The 22,210-nt window shown below is 46.5% G+C and overlaps 1 protein-coding gene across 3 annotated transcripts in view; it reads left to right on the forward strand.

The window, feature by feature from the left end:
- Nucleotides 1–13,750: 13,750 nt before the first annotated feature.
- Nucleotides 13,751–22,210, forward strand: part of hspa12a (heat shock protein 12A) — a 31,230-nt gene continuing 22,770 nt past the window's right edge. For 2 of the 3 annotated variants that reach the window (XM_068567529.1, XM_068567528.1), the window contains exon 1: nucleotides 13,772–13,893. In XM_068567529.1, the coding sequence (XP_068423630.1) occupies nucleotides 13,854–13,893 (40 nt within the window). In that variant the 5' untranslated portion in view covers nucleotides 13,772–13,853. Of the gene's footprint in view, nucleotides 13,894–22,210 lie in introns of all 3 variants that reach the window. The other variant, XM_068567530.1, reaches the window with a different exon arrangement.

Below are 22,210 nucleotides of genomic sequence, written 5' to 3' on the forward strand. Positions count from 1 at the left end.
AGGGGACAGCCAGAGCGCGGGAAACCAGAGACGCGTCTTTCATGTGGGAGCGTTTTCCCTCCGCGTCCATAAAAAGTGAACACGTGAGAGGCGTCTCTGCTCGTGACCCGCTAAGTAACTTATGAATTATGATCAGTGACGCCCGCGCGTGTGTGCGTGTGTGTGTGTGTGTGTGTGTGTGTGTGTGTGTGTGTGTGTGTGTGTGTGTGTATCCTTGAATCCCTATTCAATGGAACAATTCAAACATAGAGAGGACCACACACACACACACACACACACACACACACACACACACACACACACACACACACACACACGCACACACAATGATTTCTGTGATCTGGTCTTTTAATGCAGGAAATCATTTGAACATATTCTTCTTCTTCTTCTTCTTCTTCTTCTTCTTCTTCTTCTTCTTCTTCTTCTTCTTCTTCTTCTTCAGTGAACTCCCTGACAGCAGATATCTGTAAACTAATGTAAAGCTATAATATAACCTGTGGACTGTGTTGAGATGTTTATTAATAATCATGAACTTAAAGCATGAAGTGATGCACTAGAGAGATGTGAGCAGACTGCTGCTGCTCTTGTGCTGCTCATCCATTCACACAGTGAATGGATGAATAGTTTAAACCTGACGATGATCAGACTGTGAGTCACGACAATGACACTCAGCACTCAGGAGGGATGAAGTTCACCCGATGTATAAGCTCATGTGTGTGTGTATATATATATATATATATATATATATATATATATATATATATATATATATATATATATATATATATATATATATATATATATATATATATATATATATTTGTATATATACACACAGTATGTATGTAGTTTATATATTCTACATAAAATAAGATAATCCTTTATTAGTCCCTCAGTGGGTAAATTACAGGATTACAGCAGCACTGCTCACAAGTAATAAGATAAAAAAGAATCAAATAATATAAATATATAAATAAAGAGTATAACAGTAATAAAACATTTTTAAAAAAAAAAGAATATTACATTTACAGATGGAATAAAGAATTTGTATAAAAAATACCTAAATATACTTAAATTGAATATTGTACGAAGACATGAATTAAAGTGTGCATACTGTATATGTATATATTAGTTTATATATGTTTATATATATATATATATATATATATATATATATATATATATATATATATATATATGTATATATTAGTTTATATATGTTTATATATATATATATATATATATATATATATATATAAATATATATATATATATGTATATACACACATACACACACACACACACACACACACACACACACACACACACATATCCAATTATTATTACTTGTTTAATGTATTTATTTGAAGGATTACACACAGTATATATAGTATTTATACACACGTATATTTATAAATTATTGTGTTAAAATTATTGTGTTATTGTGTAAAATTTCAATTTTCCAAAGATAAATGAATTACGCTGATAAATATATGACTTAAACTGTGAAGCTCGCAGCTCTGGAGTATTAATGAGTATTAATGAGTATTATTGAGTATTAATGAGTATTAATGAGTCAGGAAACAGTGGGCATTAGAGCACGTGGCACAGTTTTATTATATTAGTTCATATTGAATTATTTATGATCGTTGAGCTGAAGCTTCTCAGGACGTCTTCACGCTCCGCTGGTGGTGCGTTCAAGGACCGCGGCGCGCCCTCACAGTGTCTGTGGCCTCCGCGTGCTCAATCATGGAAACGCTCAATTTAACACAATGTGAATGATAGCAAGGCGATCAAAGCCGATTGATTGTCCGCAAACAAGCCTCTACACACACACACAAACACACGCGCGCGCGCGCGCACACACACAAACACACGCGCACTTTTTGGAAGGCCTTAACCCGGCGCGCTCCATTCCGTTGAGTGTCAAGTTATTACCCGGATGGGAATTGGACCGCAAACAAACAAACAAACTCTCCGGATACACACAAGGCCGAGGATCACACACTGATCACGTGATCAACGAGAAGAAGGAACAAAGAACAAGGAATAAAGAACACGTAAGATAAACGTATGGGTTCTGTTTGCTTCCATTCGTTATTTCTAAAAAACAAGTTACAATAATTATTATTATTTTACCACGAACATATCAATAATACTGTAATAATAACACCAACAACATTATTATTATTATTATATTTTATATACAAGGTTTTCCCTCCCACGGTGAGGCCGACCCGTTGACCTGCGCGTGACCTCCTGTGAACTCTCTCTCTCTCTCACACACACACACACACACACGCACACACACACACACACACACACAGGGTGTATATTGTTTCAGGCCGATTTAAATCCCAGTAAAATGAACTCCATTATGAATCGTTAGTTTATTTATTCACTCATTCATTATCATCTCTCAGAAATGATTGAATGTCCAGGCTTCTGTTCATATTGTATTTATTCATTTATTTTTCCCACTGAAGGTCATTTATGGTTATTCAGACATTTTGAAAAGGTGAAAGTGAAGACTGGAGCAGCTGGTTCCTCCGCAGCGCGCCGCCGGTGCTCCGGCCCGGTGGACGCGGGGCGCGCCGCCGCGGAGCCGCGCGGACGGGCCGGTCCGTGGGCTCAGACCCGCATCCTCAGGTCCGTGAGTCCTCCATCCTCGGGTCCGTGAGTCCTCCATCCTCTGGGTTCCTTCCTCCAGACGGAGCCGGTCCCGCGCAGTGCGCGTGCATTTAATATCCCAACAATCAACTCACAACTAATAGAAAATGTCTATAAAAAAAAGTGCACGTGCTCACTGAAATAAGTTGTTAAAAAATATGAAAATAAAATTTAAAAAATATGAATTAAAGATTTGTTTGATGACGTCATGTGTATATTTATAATCCATTATAATAATCCATGATAATCTCTAAGGCTGAAGGCGCCTCACGCAACGCGTCACCAAACATTATTCATCAACAATTATGAGATCTTATGTTTCTATATTCCGTGACGCAGCTCATCAGCAGACGATCATCTGGGAATTAAAAGAACATCGAAAATGATTTTTTAAAATTCTTTGGGAAAGAAGTGAATTAAAAAGCAGCACGCGCGCAAAGCAACGCACATTGCCAGCAACGTGTTGCATTGTTGTGTCAGTGTTACAGCAGAAGTATATAATATAATAATATAATGTTTTTATGAGTCATGGTCTGCGGTGCTCGTGCTCGTGGGCCCGGGGAAGCGGCGGCGACCCGCGGCCTCGTGGATCCCAAAGCCCGCAGGACACACGGCCTCTACCCGCCGTGTCATGTCATATATATATATATATATATATATATATATATATATATATATATATATATATATATATATATATATATATATATATATATATATATATATATATATATATATATATAAGCTCCTGTATCTATAAAATTCCGCCATAAAATGCAAACAATGTCAATTTCAAATAAATACAAATTTGCTCTCAAAACTGCACAACAACATGATTTCATATGTAGGCAGTGAGACACACAACACACAACGTGACAACATAACCTTGATAAGCAAGCTTCATTTTGCTGGTCAAAATACATAAATAAACAACAACAACAACACGTTGATAAATGATGACGCCGTTTCCTCCCTTGGAGCGCGTGCATCGTGTTATTTAAAGCGTGCATTGTGTTATTTAAAGCGTGCATTGTGTTATTTAAAGCGTGCATTGTGTTATTTAAAGCGTGCATTGTGTTATTTAAAGCGTGCATTGTGTGCGTTCACGTGTCACGCTGTGTTCACGTCTGCGTGACCTCGAGGTCAGGTCAGGTCACGTGACGCAGCAGAAGGCCTCCTCTGGTCCTGGCGGATGGATCCAGCGCACCTTCGAGGACCTTCACGACCCGCCGCGGCCCCGCAGGCCGGACCTACCTGGAGCCCGGGAGCCGCACTTTGAGCCACGTTCACAAAGACAGGTGAAATCCACTCAGACCTGTCAGGAAGGGACAAACGGCAGAAAGGCTGCGCGCGGCCTCCTGGACTCTCCTGAAGCAGTAATGGGGCCATCATCACTGCGTCCTGTCTGCCGTCTTCTTCCTCAGGAGGATGCTCGCCGCAGCAGCAGCAGGGTGCCCGCGGGCTCCTCTTCCTTTCTTCCTTCCTTTCTTCTTTTTAAACTGCAGCAGCTGCCAAGAAAAAAAAAAGGGATTCACGTGTGATGGCCCGTTTGGCCTGAGTGACACAGATGGAGGATGAAATTGGGCCGCGTGGAAAGTGTTGATAGCTCATTTGTCACAGGACGGAGGCCTCTGAATGCCTTTTTTCTTTTCTTTTTTAAAAGCGCCGGTGACCATTGTGGGGGTCCAATGGGAGTCCTTGAAGGTGTTCTGCAGGTCCTCAAATAAGGAACAGATTACAAGACAGTTACATATGTTTTACCCACCAAGAAGTTTGAGTGGAAGTCAGGCCCCGAGGCTGCAGACGGAACTCAGTGCGTTTAAAATACTCACATCCTCACTGAGAACTTCCCTCACACAGCATCTTGTCTCGCGGGCCTGACGTCCCTCTGTAAGGAGCATCCGCTCGCTGCTCCTCCTCCTCCTCTTCCTCCTCCTCCGCCGGTCACCTGTTGCTGTGTCTTCCATTCAGCGCTCGCAGCCGCGTGTTTGTGTCAACAGGACTCATTCAGCCGGCCGCGGCGTGACGCTCCACGGTGTCCACGGTGTCCACGGTGTCCTCGGGTCACATGAACACAAGTAGCCTGCAGCCTCATTAGCGCATCTTCTTCTTTTCTCTCTCCTTTCCTCCGCAGTGTGAAAAGCCGCGGGTGCGCGCGGCTCTCCGCATGGCCGCCGCCGCTAATTGCGTCTAATTAAAATCCTCTGGTGCTGTTTTCAAACTTGACCAGGTGTGCTTTGAATGGGAGGATTTAAAAAGTCTGGTTTCAGACTGAGAACCCACGTGATGGAGGGAACTTCTACTGTGTGTGTGTGTGCGCGCGCGTGTGTGTGTGTATGTCTGTGTGTGTGTGTGTGTGTGTGTGTGTGTGTGTGTGTGTGGTCTGGTTGCGTGGTGGTGCAGACACAGTCATTGATAATAAAAGGTGTAGCTCGTCTCCAGAGTTCTTTGGATGACTTGAAAGACGTCTTATTGTTGTGTGTCCTTTGATCTTATGAATCATTTCTCTTTGTGAGCTGGAGGAAGCGTCGTCATTAGCTTTATTTATTCTTCACATAACATGGATTTTAAATGTCTTACTCAGCTTTTTTAACAAAAGAGAAAATGATCCGTTACCAGCTGAAGCCATTGGTTTTGTATCTCTCTAAAGTCTTTATTTATTATGGTTGATTATTATCATATAATATGAAACTTTAGAGGTCGGCGTTTTTGAATGTTCGCAGATAAACACACACTTTGTATTGTTTCCATGTAGCAGCAAGAAATCAGTGAGGACAATGCATCTTCTAAATGTCATGTCACTCTATAACACACACACACTAAAACACACACCGTCTATATTACAGACGGTGTGTGTTACAGAGTCTATAACACACACCGTCCATCCTCTCATCCGGGTCGGGTCTCGGTGGCAGCAGGTCCAGCAGGCCGAGCCAGGCTTCCTTCTCACCAGCAACATTTTCCAGCTCATCCTGGAGGACCACGAGGCGAAGGAGCGGCGGCTCGACTCCTAGCTCCCTCCTGATGTCCGAGCTCCTTACCCTATCTCTAAGGCTGAGCCCGGCCGCCCTACGGAGGAAGCTCATTTCGGCCGCTTGTATCTGCGACCTCGTTCTTTCGGTCACGACCCAGAGTTCGTGACCATAGGTGAGGGTTGGAACGTAGACCGACCAGTAAATAGAGATCTTCGCCTTCCGACTCAGCTCCCTCTTCACCAAGACGGACCGGTACCGATCCGCCTGTCCCAAAAAATACCAGTGAAAGCTGAAGGTCCTGGTCCGAGGAAGCAAACAGGACCACATCATCTGCAAACAGCAGAGAGGCGATCCCGAGGCCCGCGAACTGGATTTCCTCTGCCCCCCTGGCTGTGCCTAAAAATCCTGTCCATGAAAGTCAGGAACAGGACCGGTGATAAAGGGCAGTCCTGACTGGGAACGTGTCTGACTTAATACAGAGGATACGGACACAACTCCTACTGCAGTACAGAGACCGGATAGCCCGTGCCAACGGGTCCTGCACCCCGTACTCCCGCAGCACCCCCCACAAAACCCCCCGAGGGACTCGGTCGAAAACCTTCCCCAAGTCCACAAAGCACATGTAGACTGGTTGGGCAAACTCCCAAGACCCCTCCAGTAGTCCCGCAAGGGTAAAGAGCTGGTCCACTGTTCCACGACCGGGACAGAATCCGCACTGCTCCTCTTGAATCCGAGGTTCGACAAGCGGTCGGAGTCTCCTTTCCAGCACCCTGGAGCCTCCTTTCAGCACCCTGGAGCCTCCTTTCAGCACCCTGGAGCCTCCTTTCAGCACCCTGGAGCCTCCTTTCAGCACCCTAGAGCCTCCTTTCAGCACCCTGGAGCCTCCTTCCAGCACCCTGGAGCCTCCTTTCAGCACCCTGGAGCCTCCTTTCAGCACCCTGGAGCCTCCTTTCAGCACCCTGGAGCCTCCTTCCAGCACCCTGGCATAAGCTTTTCCCGGGAGGCTGAGCAGTGTGATACCTCGATAGTTCGAGCACACTCTCCGGTCCCCCTTCTTGAAGATGGGAACCACCACCCCGGTCTGCCAGTCCATGGGCACTGTTCCCGACCCCCATGCGACACTGAAAAGGCGTGTCAGCCAAGACAGCCCAGCAATGTCCAGCACTTCCAGCATCTCAGGGCGCATCTCATCCACCCCCGGCGCCTTGCCACCAAGAAGCTCTTTAACTACCTTAGTGACCTCTGCCAGGGATATGGGTGCACCCACCCCAAGGTCTTCAGGCGCTGCCCCCTCCCCAGGGGACATGTTGGCCGGGTTCAGGAGTTCCTCAAACTGCTCTTTCCACCACCCGACGATGTCCCCAGTCCGAGTCAGCAGTTCCCCTCCCCCGCTGAGAACAGCCTGGGGTCGGCCCTGCTTTCCCTTCCTGATCCGTCCGATGGTGAACCTCCTTGAGGCCAACGGAAAGTCCTCCACGGCCTCCCTGAACTCCTCCCATGCCCGAGTTTTAGCATCCGCAACCGCCGCAGCTGCAAACTTAACTTTATTTATTTGATGTGGACGTCACAATGGCATTAGAACTCCTAGCACACATCTCTGCAAAAACAAAAACCATATGCTATATGTCTGTAGCGAATGCTAATTTCCGACCGGAAGAGGAAGTAGATGAGAGGAAGGAGCTGCTCTTTGTTTCAGCCTCACAAGTGAGCAACCTGGCGGGGACCTTTTCCCAGCATCCTTTGGGGGATGACTTCATCAAGGCGCTCAGAAGTAGTTCTTTGAAGTGTGATTTACAAAAAAATCACAAATCTTGTTATTAAAGATGCGCCAAGTGCATCTAGAGTCCAGAAATCAGCAGACTGACGGACACTGACTACACATCCTGACACATTCATATTCATATTGTGTGCTGGATTAAATAATCCACACACTCTGTAATGATCTCCTCTGGAAATATTGTTTCATCGCTTAAAAAAAATAATAATTGAGTTGTTCTGCATGAAGCTCAGAGAAAGAACATAAATACATATTTTATTGCATTTGTATTTTATTGCCACCAAATTTGTTTAATATATACTTTGCAGCTAAAATATGAATGTACATGTGTTTTTGTTTTAAACCTGACCGATGACAGAAAATAGCTTATGTTTAATATTTAAATGCTTTTTATTAATACATATATATTAAATGTTATGGAACTAATCACTAATGTTGTGATATTTATTACTACAATGTTTACTTCCTGTCCCCACAATAAAAACATGAAACATATTCCAGAATCCTGCGAACATGCAGATTTCTGTGTGCATTACTATTTGTGACTATTTGTCAGGATTTCTGTTTGATGAGGAACTTTGGATCTCTTTGTGGAGCCGGGGGCCCGATGCCCGGTGACGGGAGGCTGCAGGTCCTGCCGCCCGCCTCCAGCTGCACGCATGTAGCTCCCTCTGGTGGAGCCACCGCAGAACTGCACCTCCGTTTGCATCATTAAAAGAACAGGTGTGTGAGAAAGAAAAGCTGGAAGAGTTCAATGAAATGAGTCAAATATCTGGAATGTTTCCATAACTGCGTCTCTGCCAACAACTCGTCTGGCGATGTTGACGCCGTCGCTCCATCATCGTGTTTATTAGACCTTGAACTTGCAAAGATGCTCTCAAGAAACATTTTTACAAGAATGTTCCCAGAGAGAGAGAGCGGCGACTCCTGGCCCCGGCTTTGTGTGCGGCAAACAAAAAACACTGAAGACGAGCTGAATGAATATTAATTATCAGCTTTCCGGGTCAAAGGACAATCAAGCCAACACGCGTGTGACGTGTGCGTCGGGTGGCAGTGACCTCCTCTCTCCTCTCTCTCCTCCTCCAGCACACAAACACTTGTTGTTGAATCAGAAAACATCTGTGTGCGTTTGTGAGTGCGGCCTTAACCCAAATAATGTATTCATAATAATGTGTGCGTTCGCCTTGCAGGCTCGTCAGGATGTCCTCGTTCTCCAGGAGACGACACGTGACGATCAACACACGTGATCCAAACTCTGCAGAGCACGATGGATTAATGTCAGTGAAGTCCCCGCGCCGTGACTTAATGCATCTGTTTAAAGGGGCGGGGCCTGTCCTTCCACTGAACGACCACCAGGTGGAGGAAGACGCAGGTCCAACACAATGAGTCAGTTTACTGTCCCATCACCCACGTAAAAGTTATGATTATTCATGTTTCCAGTATTTGTCTTATTTCTTCACCTGTTGTCTCTTGTTTTAGTGTCTTCACTTCCTGTTGTCTCTTGTTTTAGTGTCTTCACTTCCTGTTGTCTCTTGTTTTAGTGTCTTTACTTCCTGTTGTCTCTTGTTTTAGTGTCTTTACTTCCTGTTGTCTCTTGTTTTAGTGTCTTCACTTCCTGTTGTCCTTCGTTCGGCGTCTTCACTTCCTGTTGTCCTTCGTTTGGCGTCTTCACTTCCTGTTGTCCTTCGTTTGGCGTCTTCACTTCCTGTTGTCTCTCGTTTTAGTGTCTTTACTTCCTGTTGTCCTTCGTCTCGGCGTCTTCACTTCCTGTTGTCTCTTGTTTCAGGGTCTTCACTTCCTGTTGTCCTTCGTTTGGCGTCTTCACTTCCTGTCGTCTTTCGTTTTGGCGTCTTCACTTCCTGTCGTCTCTCGTTTTGGCGTCTTCACTTCCTGTCGTCTCTTGTTTCAGGGTCTTCACTTCCTGTTGTCCTTCGTCTCGACGTCTTCACTTCCTGTCGTCTTTCGTTTTGGCGTCTTCACTTCCTGTTGGCTTTTGTCTCGGTGTCTTCACTTCCTGTCGTCTCTTGTTTTGGCGTCTTCACTTCCTGTCGTCTCTTGTTTTGGCGTCTTCACTTCCTGTCGTCTCTTGTTTTGGCGTCTTCACTTCCTGTCGTCTCTCGTTTTGGCGTCTTCACTTCCTGTCGTCTCTCGTTTTGGCGTCTTCACTTCCTGTCGTCTCTCGTTTCAGTGTCTTCACTTCCTGTTGTCTCTCGTTTCAGTGTCTTCACTTCCTGTTGTCTCTCGTTTCGGCGTCTTCACTTCCTGTCGTCTCTCGTTTCAGCGTCTTCACTTCCTGCTCGTGTGTGACGACTGCCCTGATGGGCTTCACCTGCTCCTCCCTGTGTAGTGTGTGTGCTCCTCTTTGTGTAGTGTGTCTGTGTGTGTGTGCTCTTCTTTGTGTGGTGTGTGTGCTCCTCCCTGTGTAGTGTGTGTGTACTCCTTCCTGAGTAGTGTGTGTGTGTGTGTGCTCCTCTTTGTGTCGTGTGTGTGCTCCTCCCTGTGTAGTGTGTGTGTACTTCTTCCTGAGTAGTGTGTGTGTGTGTGTGTGTGTGCTCCTCTTTGTGTCGTGTGTGTGTTCTACTCTTTGTGTAGTGTGTGCGCTTCTTTTTGTAGTGCGTGTTCTCCTCTTTGTGTAGTGTGTGTGTGTGCTCCTCTTTTCTCCTCCTGGTCAATGTTTCTTGTGGTTTTACGTTCTCCTGACGCTGACCTTGACCGTGACCTTGACCTGACCTTCAGTAGCGTGCTCCATGACGGCCTCCTGAGGCGGCTGAGTCCATCACATCCATGCGTTGATATGTCACAGGGTGAGAGGAAGCGGTGCCCTGCTGGTGACCTGAAGAATGACATCATCTTCAGAGTCCTTGAGATTCGACCTCTGGGGACAGTGAAGGTGAAATAAACACCGTGACAGTCCGTGCAATGATGAAAGAGATATTCTGAGTCCTGCTTGACACTTCAATGTCTCTTCTCATCTCACATTTCTGTGTTTGTAAAACTAAAACAAGCTAAAGCTCCACTTTAAATCTGCTTCCTCTCTCTGCTCAAGAGGGCCGGACAGAAACAGAGCGGACGACGTGATTGGCTGTTGGTGGAAGCCTTTTGCTCTGAAGCCACGCCCCTTCTCTCCGATGTAGCTCAACACTGAACACACTCGAAGACCACTTCATGAAGAGAGAGCACACACAAAGGAGACGCATCAGTGTGTGTCCTATTGAACAGGAATATGTGTTGTTATGATTGACAAGAAGCTCCACAAACCTTAATTGTTACACAACAATTAAGGTTTGTTGTGTTACACAACAATTAAGGTTTGTGGAGCTCCTTGTCAATCATAACAACACATATTCCTGTTTGCTTCTTGGCCCAGCAACTCCCAGTACACTGTGTTGTCGGTGGTTGGTTTGGTTGTATGGTATTTGAGATTAAACTCTGGGTTGTATAGAAGTAATCGGTTAGATATCTCCATTAAGATGCCTTTGCTTCTGAGGATCCTGGACTTCCTCACCGACCGTCCACAGCATGAGTGTGAGTCAGACCGGGTGTCCTGCAGCACCGGAGTCCCACAGGGACCCGTTCTGGGTCCTTTCTTCTTCTTCATTTGCACCTCAGACTTCAAACATGCTTGCTGGCAGCAATTAGCAAGTAAGTCGCTGTCGTATATTCAACATTATACTCACTGTAAAACTGATCACAGTACCCGTGTTGATGCTGTTGATGAATAACAGTAAAATATTGATTGATTAAAGTTGTAAATCGGTCAGATTAGCCCCGAACACGACAGCAGAGTTAAGCTAGCAACAATGTATCCAACTTGTTGTCATTACTTGTTTAGATCTTTTATTGTGTGCACTTCACCCCGTTTGCTGCTACAATCCTGAAATGTTCCCACTGCAGGACGACTGAAGGAACATAATCTAATCTAATCTGGGCCTCTCGTATAATCCATCCTTCTGGTAGATTCATCACAGCTGGAGTTCACACGTTGCTTTGTGTCGGAGGATCCAACGTTTTCCAGATCTGCATTAAAACAAATCTCTTGTCCCAAGTTGCACCAACTTCCACAGAATTGTGTTGCATTCATTTTTAATTCTGTTATATTTTGGAGGTTTCTGAATGGACGTGTGATGATTTGAGCAGACTTGTCTGCATGTTTGAGGGCGGGACATTCATGTGTTTCTGATCAGGACCCAGAGGACACATTGTTCTCTCTTTCAGGTTCTAGCTTTTATTTACTGCATGCTTTAATGTCAACTACACATGATCTCTCTCATACTCATATTGCTGCAACACCGGACGCCGTCCTCAGTATTGGCGCCTGTCCCTTTAAGGCCCTCTCCAGAAGTCTGCTCTGATTGGTCCAGCTGCATCCCTGCAGCTAATTAAGCACTGCAACAGTCTTGAGTTGCACTTCCACTGAGGATTTCAGCACAGTGAGCTCTTTAAACCACAAACACACACCTTGCAGCAGGAATCTGATCTGAGATCAGGGAAAACATGAACATCACCGAGACTAAATACTGCTGGTTCTATCTCTGTGTCATTCAAAGTTAGCTTAGCATTCCTACATGCACTCTGTGAACACTTTAACGTCGGTCTTTCCAGGTACATGTGTGAGAAACGACGACACCCTGAGCCCACAGGGGAAGAAAGCTGTTAGGAAGAGAAACGTCCTGAGTGAACCAACTCGTTGTGATTGAGTCGACTAATCAAATGAGTTGATTCAGTAAAAACACTGTGAAAGAAATCTGTAAAGTACTCCAGCACGAAAAAGCATGAAAACCTGATGACGTCTTTGCTAACTGATCCATAAAGACAGGAGACCTTTGTAAAAGCAAACATTCTCACTAATCGTCCAACATCTCCATTGGATTGATTTAATAAGTTCAATGTATGGAGCTGTTCACCGGCCTGTTTGGTTCACTGAACCAGATGTTGACTTTATACAACACACCTGTTGACCAACCAGCACACGAGGAGCTGCCTCAGCTGGTCTTGATTCAATGACTTAAGTTAAGTCCAGGCAACAAATATATTACATTATATTATAGTGCATTATATTACATTCTGTTATATTACATTACATTACATTATGTTACGTTATGTTACATTATGTTATGTTACATTATGTTACGTTATGTTATGTTACATTATGTTACGTTATGTTACATTATGTTATGTTACATTATGTTACGTTATGTTATGTTACATTATGTTACGTTATGTTACATTATGTTATGTTACATTATGTTATGTTACATTATGTTATGTTACATTATGTTACGTTATGTTATGTTACATAACATAATGTAACATAACGTAACATAATGTAACGTTATGTTACACAACGTTACATTATGTTATGTTACATTATATTATGTTACATTATGTTACGTTATGTTATGTTACATTATGTTACGTTATGTTATGTTACATAACATAATGTAACATAACGTCACATAATGTAACGTTATGTTACACAACGTTACATTATGTTACGTTTCATTATGTTACATTTAGGTAACACATTTATCCAAAGAGACCGTGAAAACAAACTCTTAACAACAAGATTCAGGAAAGTAGAATTTCTTCAGTAAAGTCAAACTACAAAGTGCTATCAAGAGAGATTTAAGAGCGACTGCTGCACTAGCTTCCTTATTCAAGGTGTAGTCTAAACGACGTGTTTGTAGTTTACAACAGAAGATCTAGACACTTCCTGCTGAATCCATATTACTCTTTACAAAAACTGTAACTGTAACTTTTCTTTAGTTTTACTTCTGGTGAGTGTTCCAGCATCCTGCCCTGCACATGTTGTCATGCACATGGCTCAGTTCAATATATATATATATATATATATATATATATATATATATATATATATATATATATATATATATATATATTTAGTGATATCAGAGACACACAGAGGGCATGCACACGGCTCAGTTCAATATATATATGTATATTTAGTGATATCAGAGACACACAGAGGGCATGCACATGCCATGTGCTTTCATCCCTTCATCCACGTCCACTCCTCATCTGCTCTTTTATCTTTTTTATTCACAAAGTTCCCAGATGAAACCTCAGCATCCGTGTGAGGAGCTGCAGCGGGCTGCTGCTTCCTGGCCAGGACGGGCGTGCACGTGGTGGGAGGGGCGGGACGGAGCACCCCCCCCCCCCCCCCCCATCCAGACCCCCAAATCCTCCATGTGCTCCTTCACGCCCTGTCCGCAGCACAGGAAGCGGCGCGGCGCAGTGGAATCAAAGAGCAACGTGAACGCCCCCCCCCCCCCCCCCCTCTCCTTCACGCGCAGGGCTGCTCGTGAGAAGTTCCTCCTCATCCGGCCCCGCAGTCCCAGAGAAGCGGGACCATTGCCTGGTGCAGCTGTACCGGGGAGAAGGCTCGGGAGGAGGCGACGCTGCGGGACGGGATGAGCGAGAAGGACGCGGCCGCGGAGAAGATACTAGCAGGTACAGCGGCGCGCGCGAACCGGGAGATCCTTCTGGACTTTTATTTGTGTGTGTGTGTGTGTTTTGTGTTGCTGCTGCTGCAGCGGTCATCTCTCCCACAGCGATCGCTGCGCGTGCACGTATGCAGTTTGCGATTCGGCGGCGCTCGCGTGCACGGTCTCTGGTGCTCGTGGAGGCTGGCGGGTGTCACGGTTGTGTCCGTGAACGCGTCTCCTCTTCCCCCTCCCCCATCGCCCGCTGCGGCTGCAGAGGCTCCGGGGCTCCGGGGGCCGCCGCAGCGGGCTGGGCCTCGCCTCCCAGGCCCGCTCCAGGAGGAAAGACCCCCTCCACCTCCACCTCCTCCACCTCCACACAAAAAAACATGGCGATATCACAACTTTATGACTCTGCCGTGTGTTTACTGCAGGGCTGAGGTTGTTGTTTTTTTTTCCACCTCTCGGTAACGACGCAGGAGTTTGGTCACGTGACCCGTCCCACCGGAGTTGTGTGACTCAATGCAGCAAAAAGAAAAGGTCTGCGGCATGTCCTCAGGTAGCGCAGCGTCCATCATCACCCGCCCAGGCGGCGCCGCCGCTGCCCGCCGCAGCGCCCCGAGGGCCGGCTGAGCAGCGCGCTGTGCTCGGTGCTGGCGATGGTGCGGCCAGACTGCACTGCGATATCTCTGTTTTTGTGTGTCCCTCTCGTCAGAAAGCACTCACGTGTACTATTCCTGGGCATTATGTAATGGCACCCATACCGGACAGTTCGGCGGCCATTGCGGCCCCCAAAGCAGCGTGTGTGTGTCACTGTTTCACCCTCCACACCCTCATCCACTGCAGCAGTGTGTGTCCCTCATCCCGGGTCACTTCAGCTCTGTAGTGGTGTGTGGCTCCATGTCTGTGCTCCTACTCCAGAGAACCGGCTTTAAATCAGGCAACAGATGAGTGGAGCCTGGTCTGGGTGGAAGTTCTATCCTCTGAAGAGCCATCCAGGCTCCTGGCAGCGCTCCAGTGTTATGTAATGACACAGCGGCTGCACCCCGATGCCGTCCTGCAGGGAGCTCGGCTCCACACCAGAGCTTCTGCAACTTCAACTCCTCGGAAAAGTAAAGCACAAAAAGCCGCCGGTGTTGTTGGTCTTGTGGGTGAACGACGTGAACACCTGCCCTGTGTTCTGGTGACATCATCAAGGACGCTACCTGGATGCTAACGTCACCTGGTTGTGCAGGCAGACTGCATACATAACATCTACAAGTCCAGCTCCCTGCACAGGCCCGTGTGTGTGTGTGATACACAACATGTGGAAGGTGTTCTTAAGAGTTCACACCCATGATGCAGTTCCTCTGGGCGACTGGGATTATTCCCATGCGGCATGAATGCAGCATCCCTCCTCAGCTGACCTCTGACTGGAGCAGTGAAGCCACCCGGCCTCCGCCTGCAGCAGCGTGTTGCAGGATCCTGATACATGACACGTGTCACACGCCACGGCGGTGTGACGCTGAGCCCGGCTGGTCGCTGTGGACTCAGCACCTCCAGAGCCAACGTGGCAGCGTTGGCGTGTCTCAGTTTATTTGCCGGCGAGGTCAGCAGCATCACTCGTGTGTGTCTCGTGTCTTCACAGCGGCGCCGCCAGGATCAGAGTCGCCCCGTGTGTGCTCACGCTTCCTTCATATTGACATGCGGAGCCGAGCTTCTGCGCGTCAGGTTTCAGATGTGGCTCGTGTGCGTTTAGAGGCCAAACCTGAAGAAGTGAAACACAACTGAGTGCTTTTGGTCCACTTTTTCACTTAACTCAAGCTGTGGCGTGAACGCGAGACTCAGAGTTTCAGGTACTTTCAGGTGTTGGTCAAGATGTGTCACCACGTCGGAGACCAGGCCGGCCTTCAGCCAACACCCAGTAACCACCAGTAACCACCAGTTCACCCAGTGCAGAGCAGAGCGACACACTTTAAAGGACTGGTTGGACATTTTGGGACGTATGTCAATGTGCTTCTTGCCACGGTGACGTTCAAAGCTCTGGACGCTGTTCTGTACTGGTGGGGCCCGTTCTGTACTGGTGGGGTCTGTTCTGTACTGGTGGGGCCTGTTCTGTACTGGTGGGGCCCGTTCTGTACTGGTGGGCTCGTTCTGTACTGGTGGGGCCCGTTCTGTACTGGTGGGCTCGTTCTGTACTGGTGGGGCCCGTTCTGTACTGGTGGGGCCCGTTCTGTACTGGTAGCATGTCTTCTGTACGCTGTTCTGTACTGGAGGGGCCCGTTCTGTACTGGTGGGGCCCGTTCTGTACTGGAGGGGCCTGTTCTGTACTAGAGGGACCCGTTCTGTACTAGAGGGGCCCGTTCTGTACTAGAGGGGCCTGTTCTGTACTAGAGGGACCCGTTCTGTACTAGAGGGACCCGTTCTGTACTAGAGGGGCCCGTTCTGTACTGGAGGGGCCTGTTCTGTACTGGTAGCGTGACTTCTCTATGCTGTTCTGTACTGGAGGGGCCCGTTCTGTACTGGAAGGGTCTTTTCTCTTTGCTGTTCTGTACTGGTGGACCCCGTTCTGTACTGGTGGGGCCCGTTCTGCACTGGTGGGGCCACCAACCGGCCCTCTGCCTGCCCCACCAGTACCCCGGATCCAGAGTCTGCTTTCTGCCCCTCCACCTCTGATGTCAACGGCCCCCCAAACGGCACATTCACAGAGAACCTGCAGGAACGAGTCCCAACGCCAGGAAATGAGTCAGCATTCAGCCACCAGCTCATGGAGGAACCCCATTGGCTCTTTGTGGAGGGCACCAGGCCGACTTCCTGTTGGAGCAGAGAAACGCATCGCTCCTGTTTCACTCGATAGTTTTCTGACTGTTTTGAATGATGCATGAAGACACAGAGTGATGGAGGTGGAGACGTTTTGAGTGCAGCTCAAGAGGACAGGTATTGGCAGACGTTTTGCTCCTGACGGCGGCTCGGTGTCACGCAGAATTCAAATGTTTTGCTGCTCGTAGCTTGTTGCCATGGCAATACAACCTTTCATGATCCCTAAATGCAGCCGTCAGACACGAGAGGCGACGTCATCACTGATACGACCATGAATGATGGTTTTTTACGATCACCTGTGAGTCGGAGGCCAGAACACGACGTGACTGAATCACGTCTGTGTGTTTTGCTCCTGCAGTACTCGTCTCTGTCCACAAGTCCTCACATGAGGTTTCAGGCTCATCTCCATGATAATCTGTAGCTCGCTAACTAGCACGTGTTCCTGTGTAGCAATAATAACCACTTTGTATACTCTGGTGTGAAGTGAATACCCGACAAATATATATATTGTTATTGAAGAACTCTCGTGCCAATTTATCAGATTTCCTTACAATATTAGAATTATTTATTAAGGTGACATATTTGATGTCTCCAGATATTTGCTTCCACCACAATGCACTTTTATTGAAACACAATAAATCGAGATGTCAGGAAGTGAGGAGCAGGAAGTGAGGAGCAGGAAGTGAGGAGCAGGAAGTGAAGAGCAGGAAGTGAAGAGCAGGAAGTGAAGAGCAGGAAGTGAAGAGCAGGAAGTGAAGAGCAGGAAGTGAAGAGCAGGAAGTGAAGAGCAGGAAGTGAAGCAGGTTATGGGAGAGGTCAAGGTGGACAGATCCTCTCTGAACAGTGCGCACTCAAAGTAACAGGTAGAGTTAAATTGTGCGACCGTTATTTTAATCTTGACAGTTACCAAACGTGTGTATCCGAGTGTTTCTCTTGCACCTATACTATAATAATGATGATGATGATAATGATAATAATGATGAAATAACAACACACTGCTCTGTTAGGTTAGACAAGACGGGAACCACTCTGTCTCCCTTTTCACTCGAACAAATCCTCCTCTCTTTCCGGTTTCCCCTCCACAATAAAAGCCCCAGGAACATTGCTTTCTTTAGAGCTGTTTGCGTACACAATATAATATTTTCTCTGACGTGAGGCAAGTTCTCTAAACATCATGGAGAGTAAAAATGGCGAACAACATTCTTGAGCAGTACATTATTGAGGATACAGTACTGCCTCTCGTTCCTTATTGCGTAAGTACCAGGCTGGTCTCGGTGCTGGTGAGCCTCATCAGCATCGGGGATCCCATGAGCAATCGTCTGCATATTTTGGCTGTCCCAAGTACAGACCTCTGATGCATCCCCGGTGGCTAGATTTAGGTTTTTGAGTTGGACCAGTACTGAACAAGTCCACGAGGTCACAAGTCCAGACAGGAATGCAGATGAAGAAAGGCCGGTCTGGAGTGAGAGCTCTGGGTTTTATGAGTGGAATAACGGCGAGGCATTGGGTTTTAATGCTCCCAATTGCAACGATATGTTCCTCTAACTGCACAATATGTTGCATGGCTTCCAGGCATCAGCTGTACTATTACTTTATGAGCGTCACATATCTAGAACTATCAGTCCGGCTGCAGCTGAAAGAGTTGCAGCTGGGTCTGAGTGCGTCGGGTTGCAAAGCAAGAGGTTCATTTACACAACTGTTCAGTGAATGAAGTGGCTTCTGCATGTTGTTGACATCTCCCTGTGAACTGTGTGGGGGGGTGAGGCGGGTTGGGTGGTGGTGGGCGTTGAGGGGGTTGGGTGGTCTCACAACCTGGCCACGAACTGGTGGGGACAAATAAAGGAACGTCTCATCCTGTCACTATGAAGCAGAGTGAAATGCTTGTGCTTCAGCTCGTCAGATAAGTCCTGTTAAAACGTGAAGCTGAGCCGGGACCTCGTCCTCACTGCTGAATCATTCAGAGGCTGTTTAAATATGCACACACCCCCGAGAAAAACATGGCTGCAGAATCAGAGCTGAAGCACGTAGGTATGTGAGAACGTGAAACACCACAGAGCCGTCCATTCACTTGTGTTGTTGTCCAAGGATGTGCACGTCAGCACCGTGGTCATCTGTGTGTGTGTGTGTGTGTGTGTGTGTGTGTGTGTGTGTGTGTGATGGTCTTCAGTAATCAGGGGCCGTGTGAGCTATTATCACGGTTTTCCATGGCAGACAGGCAGGAAGGAAAGCCATTGTGCAGCAGAGGGTTTGAAAGCGTTTCCTTCGAGAGTGACCGACTCGCCGTGGCCTCTCCAGGAACCCGCTCTGTCTCTCTGTCGGACGACTCGGCTCATTGTTTCACATGAAGGTCTTTGTTGTAATTAACAAAGCTCCACGCCATCTGGGTCTCTAAAAGTAACTCTGTCTGGCTACTTAGAGAGCGGAGACGTGGAGGTCGTCGCTACGAGGAAACCAATGGTTTGAGACTGTTGGTTGGCGGTCGGGAATCAAACGCCCGGCTGTCTTAACAGGTGGCGCTTTGGAGTGTGAGCCAAGTTGGCCGGCAAAGAAGATGAAGGAAGAAAATCAGATGCAAGGGAATTATTTATCCTCTCATGGACTAAAGTTCATGACCTCGTGTTTGGGGTTCAGGCTGATTTCAGGTTGCGTAGTGAGAGTTTTCAGACTCGTAGCCACTGCACAGTTTCCTCCAGCGTATTGCAAACCCACACAACTAAAATGTGTTACTCCAGCAGCAAACTCTTTTCAGTGGGTGAGTGTGTGAGTATGATGTTAGCAGTAACGTTATGGACGTAGCAGATCAATAAAGTGCCCTTATTTAACATGGCCGTCCTCTTCTATTAACAAAAGGAATGATTGAATGAAGAGAAAAGATACAAGAATGAAAGTCTGAGTCCAATGTGGAAGTCAGAAAATTTGAACGAATGTCACAATATAGAACTAACAATTTAGAAAATGGATTGAAAGTCTGAGAATATGGAACAAAATATGGAAAGTAAGTGATAAAATACAGAATGCAAGTCTGAGAATATAGAATTAAACACTTTGACGGTCATCGTGTCCCAAGATGCAATGAAATATTTCTGTCACTCAACAGCTAATTGTCCAATTTGATAATAAATAAATCACTTCGAGAATACGCTCAAGTCCTAGTTTGGCTTCAAGATATTTCCTGAACTTTGAGAGGCGACACCATCAGTTATATAGTCAGCAGTGACAGGACCTGTTGTGTGGATATCTGACCCTTGATGACTCTTCTAGTTGATGTAGGTCTCTTAGGATTAGTAAATGCGTAAGATTATATTTGTATAGTACCTTTTTTTTTAAGAATTGGTAATGGATTAGTCTTTTTAGATTTCTCGTTGTTAGCATTGATTTTATTTTTGTGCTGTTTGAGAGTTGTATTGGGCAGGTTGGCACAAGATGGCTTATCTGCGGGTCAAAGGTCATCTTTTGGTCTGGTTACACCCAGGTTTGGCCAGAGGGGCGATGCAGGGTTTAACATTAGAGACAAATGTATCAGGACCAAGAGGAAGAACCTCGATCCAATCCAGTGACACCCATTCCTTGATAAGGGGGAGCCATGATGTCATTGTTAGCCATCTTGTTTGGCTTAAATACAGCAGTACAGTATACAACAGTGTGTTGTTCGCATGGCAATGATAAGTAATGCAGTCGAACTGACTAACTCGCCCGGAGGTACCAGAGAGAACAAGATGGGACCCAGGATTGAACCCTGTGGAACTCCTCAGACTAAAGGGCCACAAAGGATCAATGGACTGCATTCGTATCATGCCTTTGTCAGTCTTAGTGACCCCCTAAGCGCTTTACAACACCAGCCAGCATTCACTCATCCACACAGTGGTGTGCCACGGTCCACTCACACACTCACACACTGATGACAAGGACAAGGACTCTTGCAGACCGGAGGAGCCGGGAATCTTCCAATTAGTGGACGGTCCGCTCCAACTCCTGAGCGACAGCCGCCCCAATGGATAGGAGGTTTCGCTATTGTCGGCCATTATGAGGATGTCATTTGTCACTCTTAGTAGTGTTTCTGTTTCTGGGCCACGTCGCTGACAAAAGCAGGAAAGGGAAAAGCTCAGTGTGTGTGTGTGTGGTCGAGAACTAAGAGTAAATGTTCAATGTAACCATGAATAAGCATCAACATCGGCCCCGGAGGTTTAAACAAAGTCATCTGAAAGCTACGATACAATTAAACACAAAGAGGTAAAAGGAGGGTGAAATGTTTACGTTACAATACCTATGTCTAAAAACTCCTTATGTTGTTGTTGAGTGTCTCGTAACAGGTGTCCAGCCAGAGAAAGCCAAATGATTACACCTGCCTCTGAATCTAAACACCCGTCATTAGTACGATGAGCGTCCACGAGGATGTCAAAGGCTGAATCCAGCGCCACAACAATATAGAATGTTTTGTGTAAAAACGATTAGCCATAAGCTATTAGCAGCTCCATTCTAAAAATATGTTGTGTGTGTGTGTGTAGGGTCTGCAGCTGTTGTCAGGCTGTTTCTCTGCTGTGTGTGTCTGGGCCGATGGCCAAGTGGATGCAGCCAGGCCGAGGGAGCAGGGCCTGAATGAATGGGACCTCACATCGGGAAGAAGAAACGCCACATTCTCTCCGTCCCCGAACTCATTTTGCCGTCGTCGGCCCGTATGAATGCGTGTCTTTGATATTGTGTTTGGTTGTGTTGGTGCCCGTCAGTGAATTTAATGAGGCGGCTCTTCGTTAATGCGGGTTACAATGCGCTGTGTTTCTAAAGCCTCCATTGTCTCACGAGACCCTCTGTAAAGGTTCATGAACATTTTAGATATGTAAACTAATTCAGCTTGCTGATGATTGTATTTTATAATATTTGCATGTGTTAGCTGTTTGTACAACAGCTTGACAACTCAAAAATGAGTTGCACATTCAGGCAAGAAGAACCTGAAGTGTCACGTTAAGGCCGAGCAGGAATGTAACACAAAGTGGAAGCAGTTGATTTAATTCCGGGTAAAAAGTTTTGGCACAATTTAGGCACCGTGACTAAAGAGATCTTTAGAGAAAAGTTGTGTTAATTTATATATGAAAGTGCAACAAAATCAAATCTTTAATTATAAAATGATGATCACAAATATCGCTGATTATTGGATTGACAGCATAAGCGCAGCACTTCTGTCTTTGGAGAGACTGCAGTGTGTACTTTTAGCATAATTGTGCTCACACAATGACACCACAACAGCAGGGCGGTGTCTGTTGTCTCCAAGTGATGAACCTCCACTGTGATGCGCTACACAACAGGATGTGGACATATTCTGCACCCCACCTGTTGCTGCAATGTTGTAGATCTTAAAACCTGGAGTCGGATAGACGTGGGTGTATTTCCTCTCATCGGTGGTAACGTGCAGCGTGCTGGGCAGCAGACGGCTGTCTGGGGGTCGCGGCCGCTAAATGGCTGCTGGTGGCGTCCCGGCTCCCTCGAGTGCGAGCTAAAAGCATGTATTGGATTAGCTGCTCTTTTCACCAGAGACCCTCGCTGAAGGTGAC

The sequence above is a fragment of the Clinocottus analis genome, unplaced genomic scaffold (genome assembly GCF_023055335.1).
Source record: "Clinocottus analis isolate CAN_PGR_092001 unplaced genomic scaffold, fCliAna1.0.p SCAF_8, whole genome shotgun sequence".
Lineage (NCBI taxonomy): Eukaryota > Metazoa > Chordata > Actinopteri > Perciformes > Cottidae > Clinocottus > Clinocottus analis.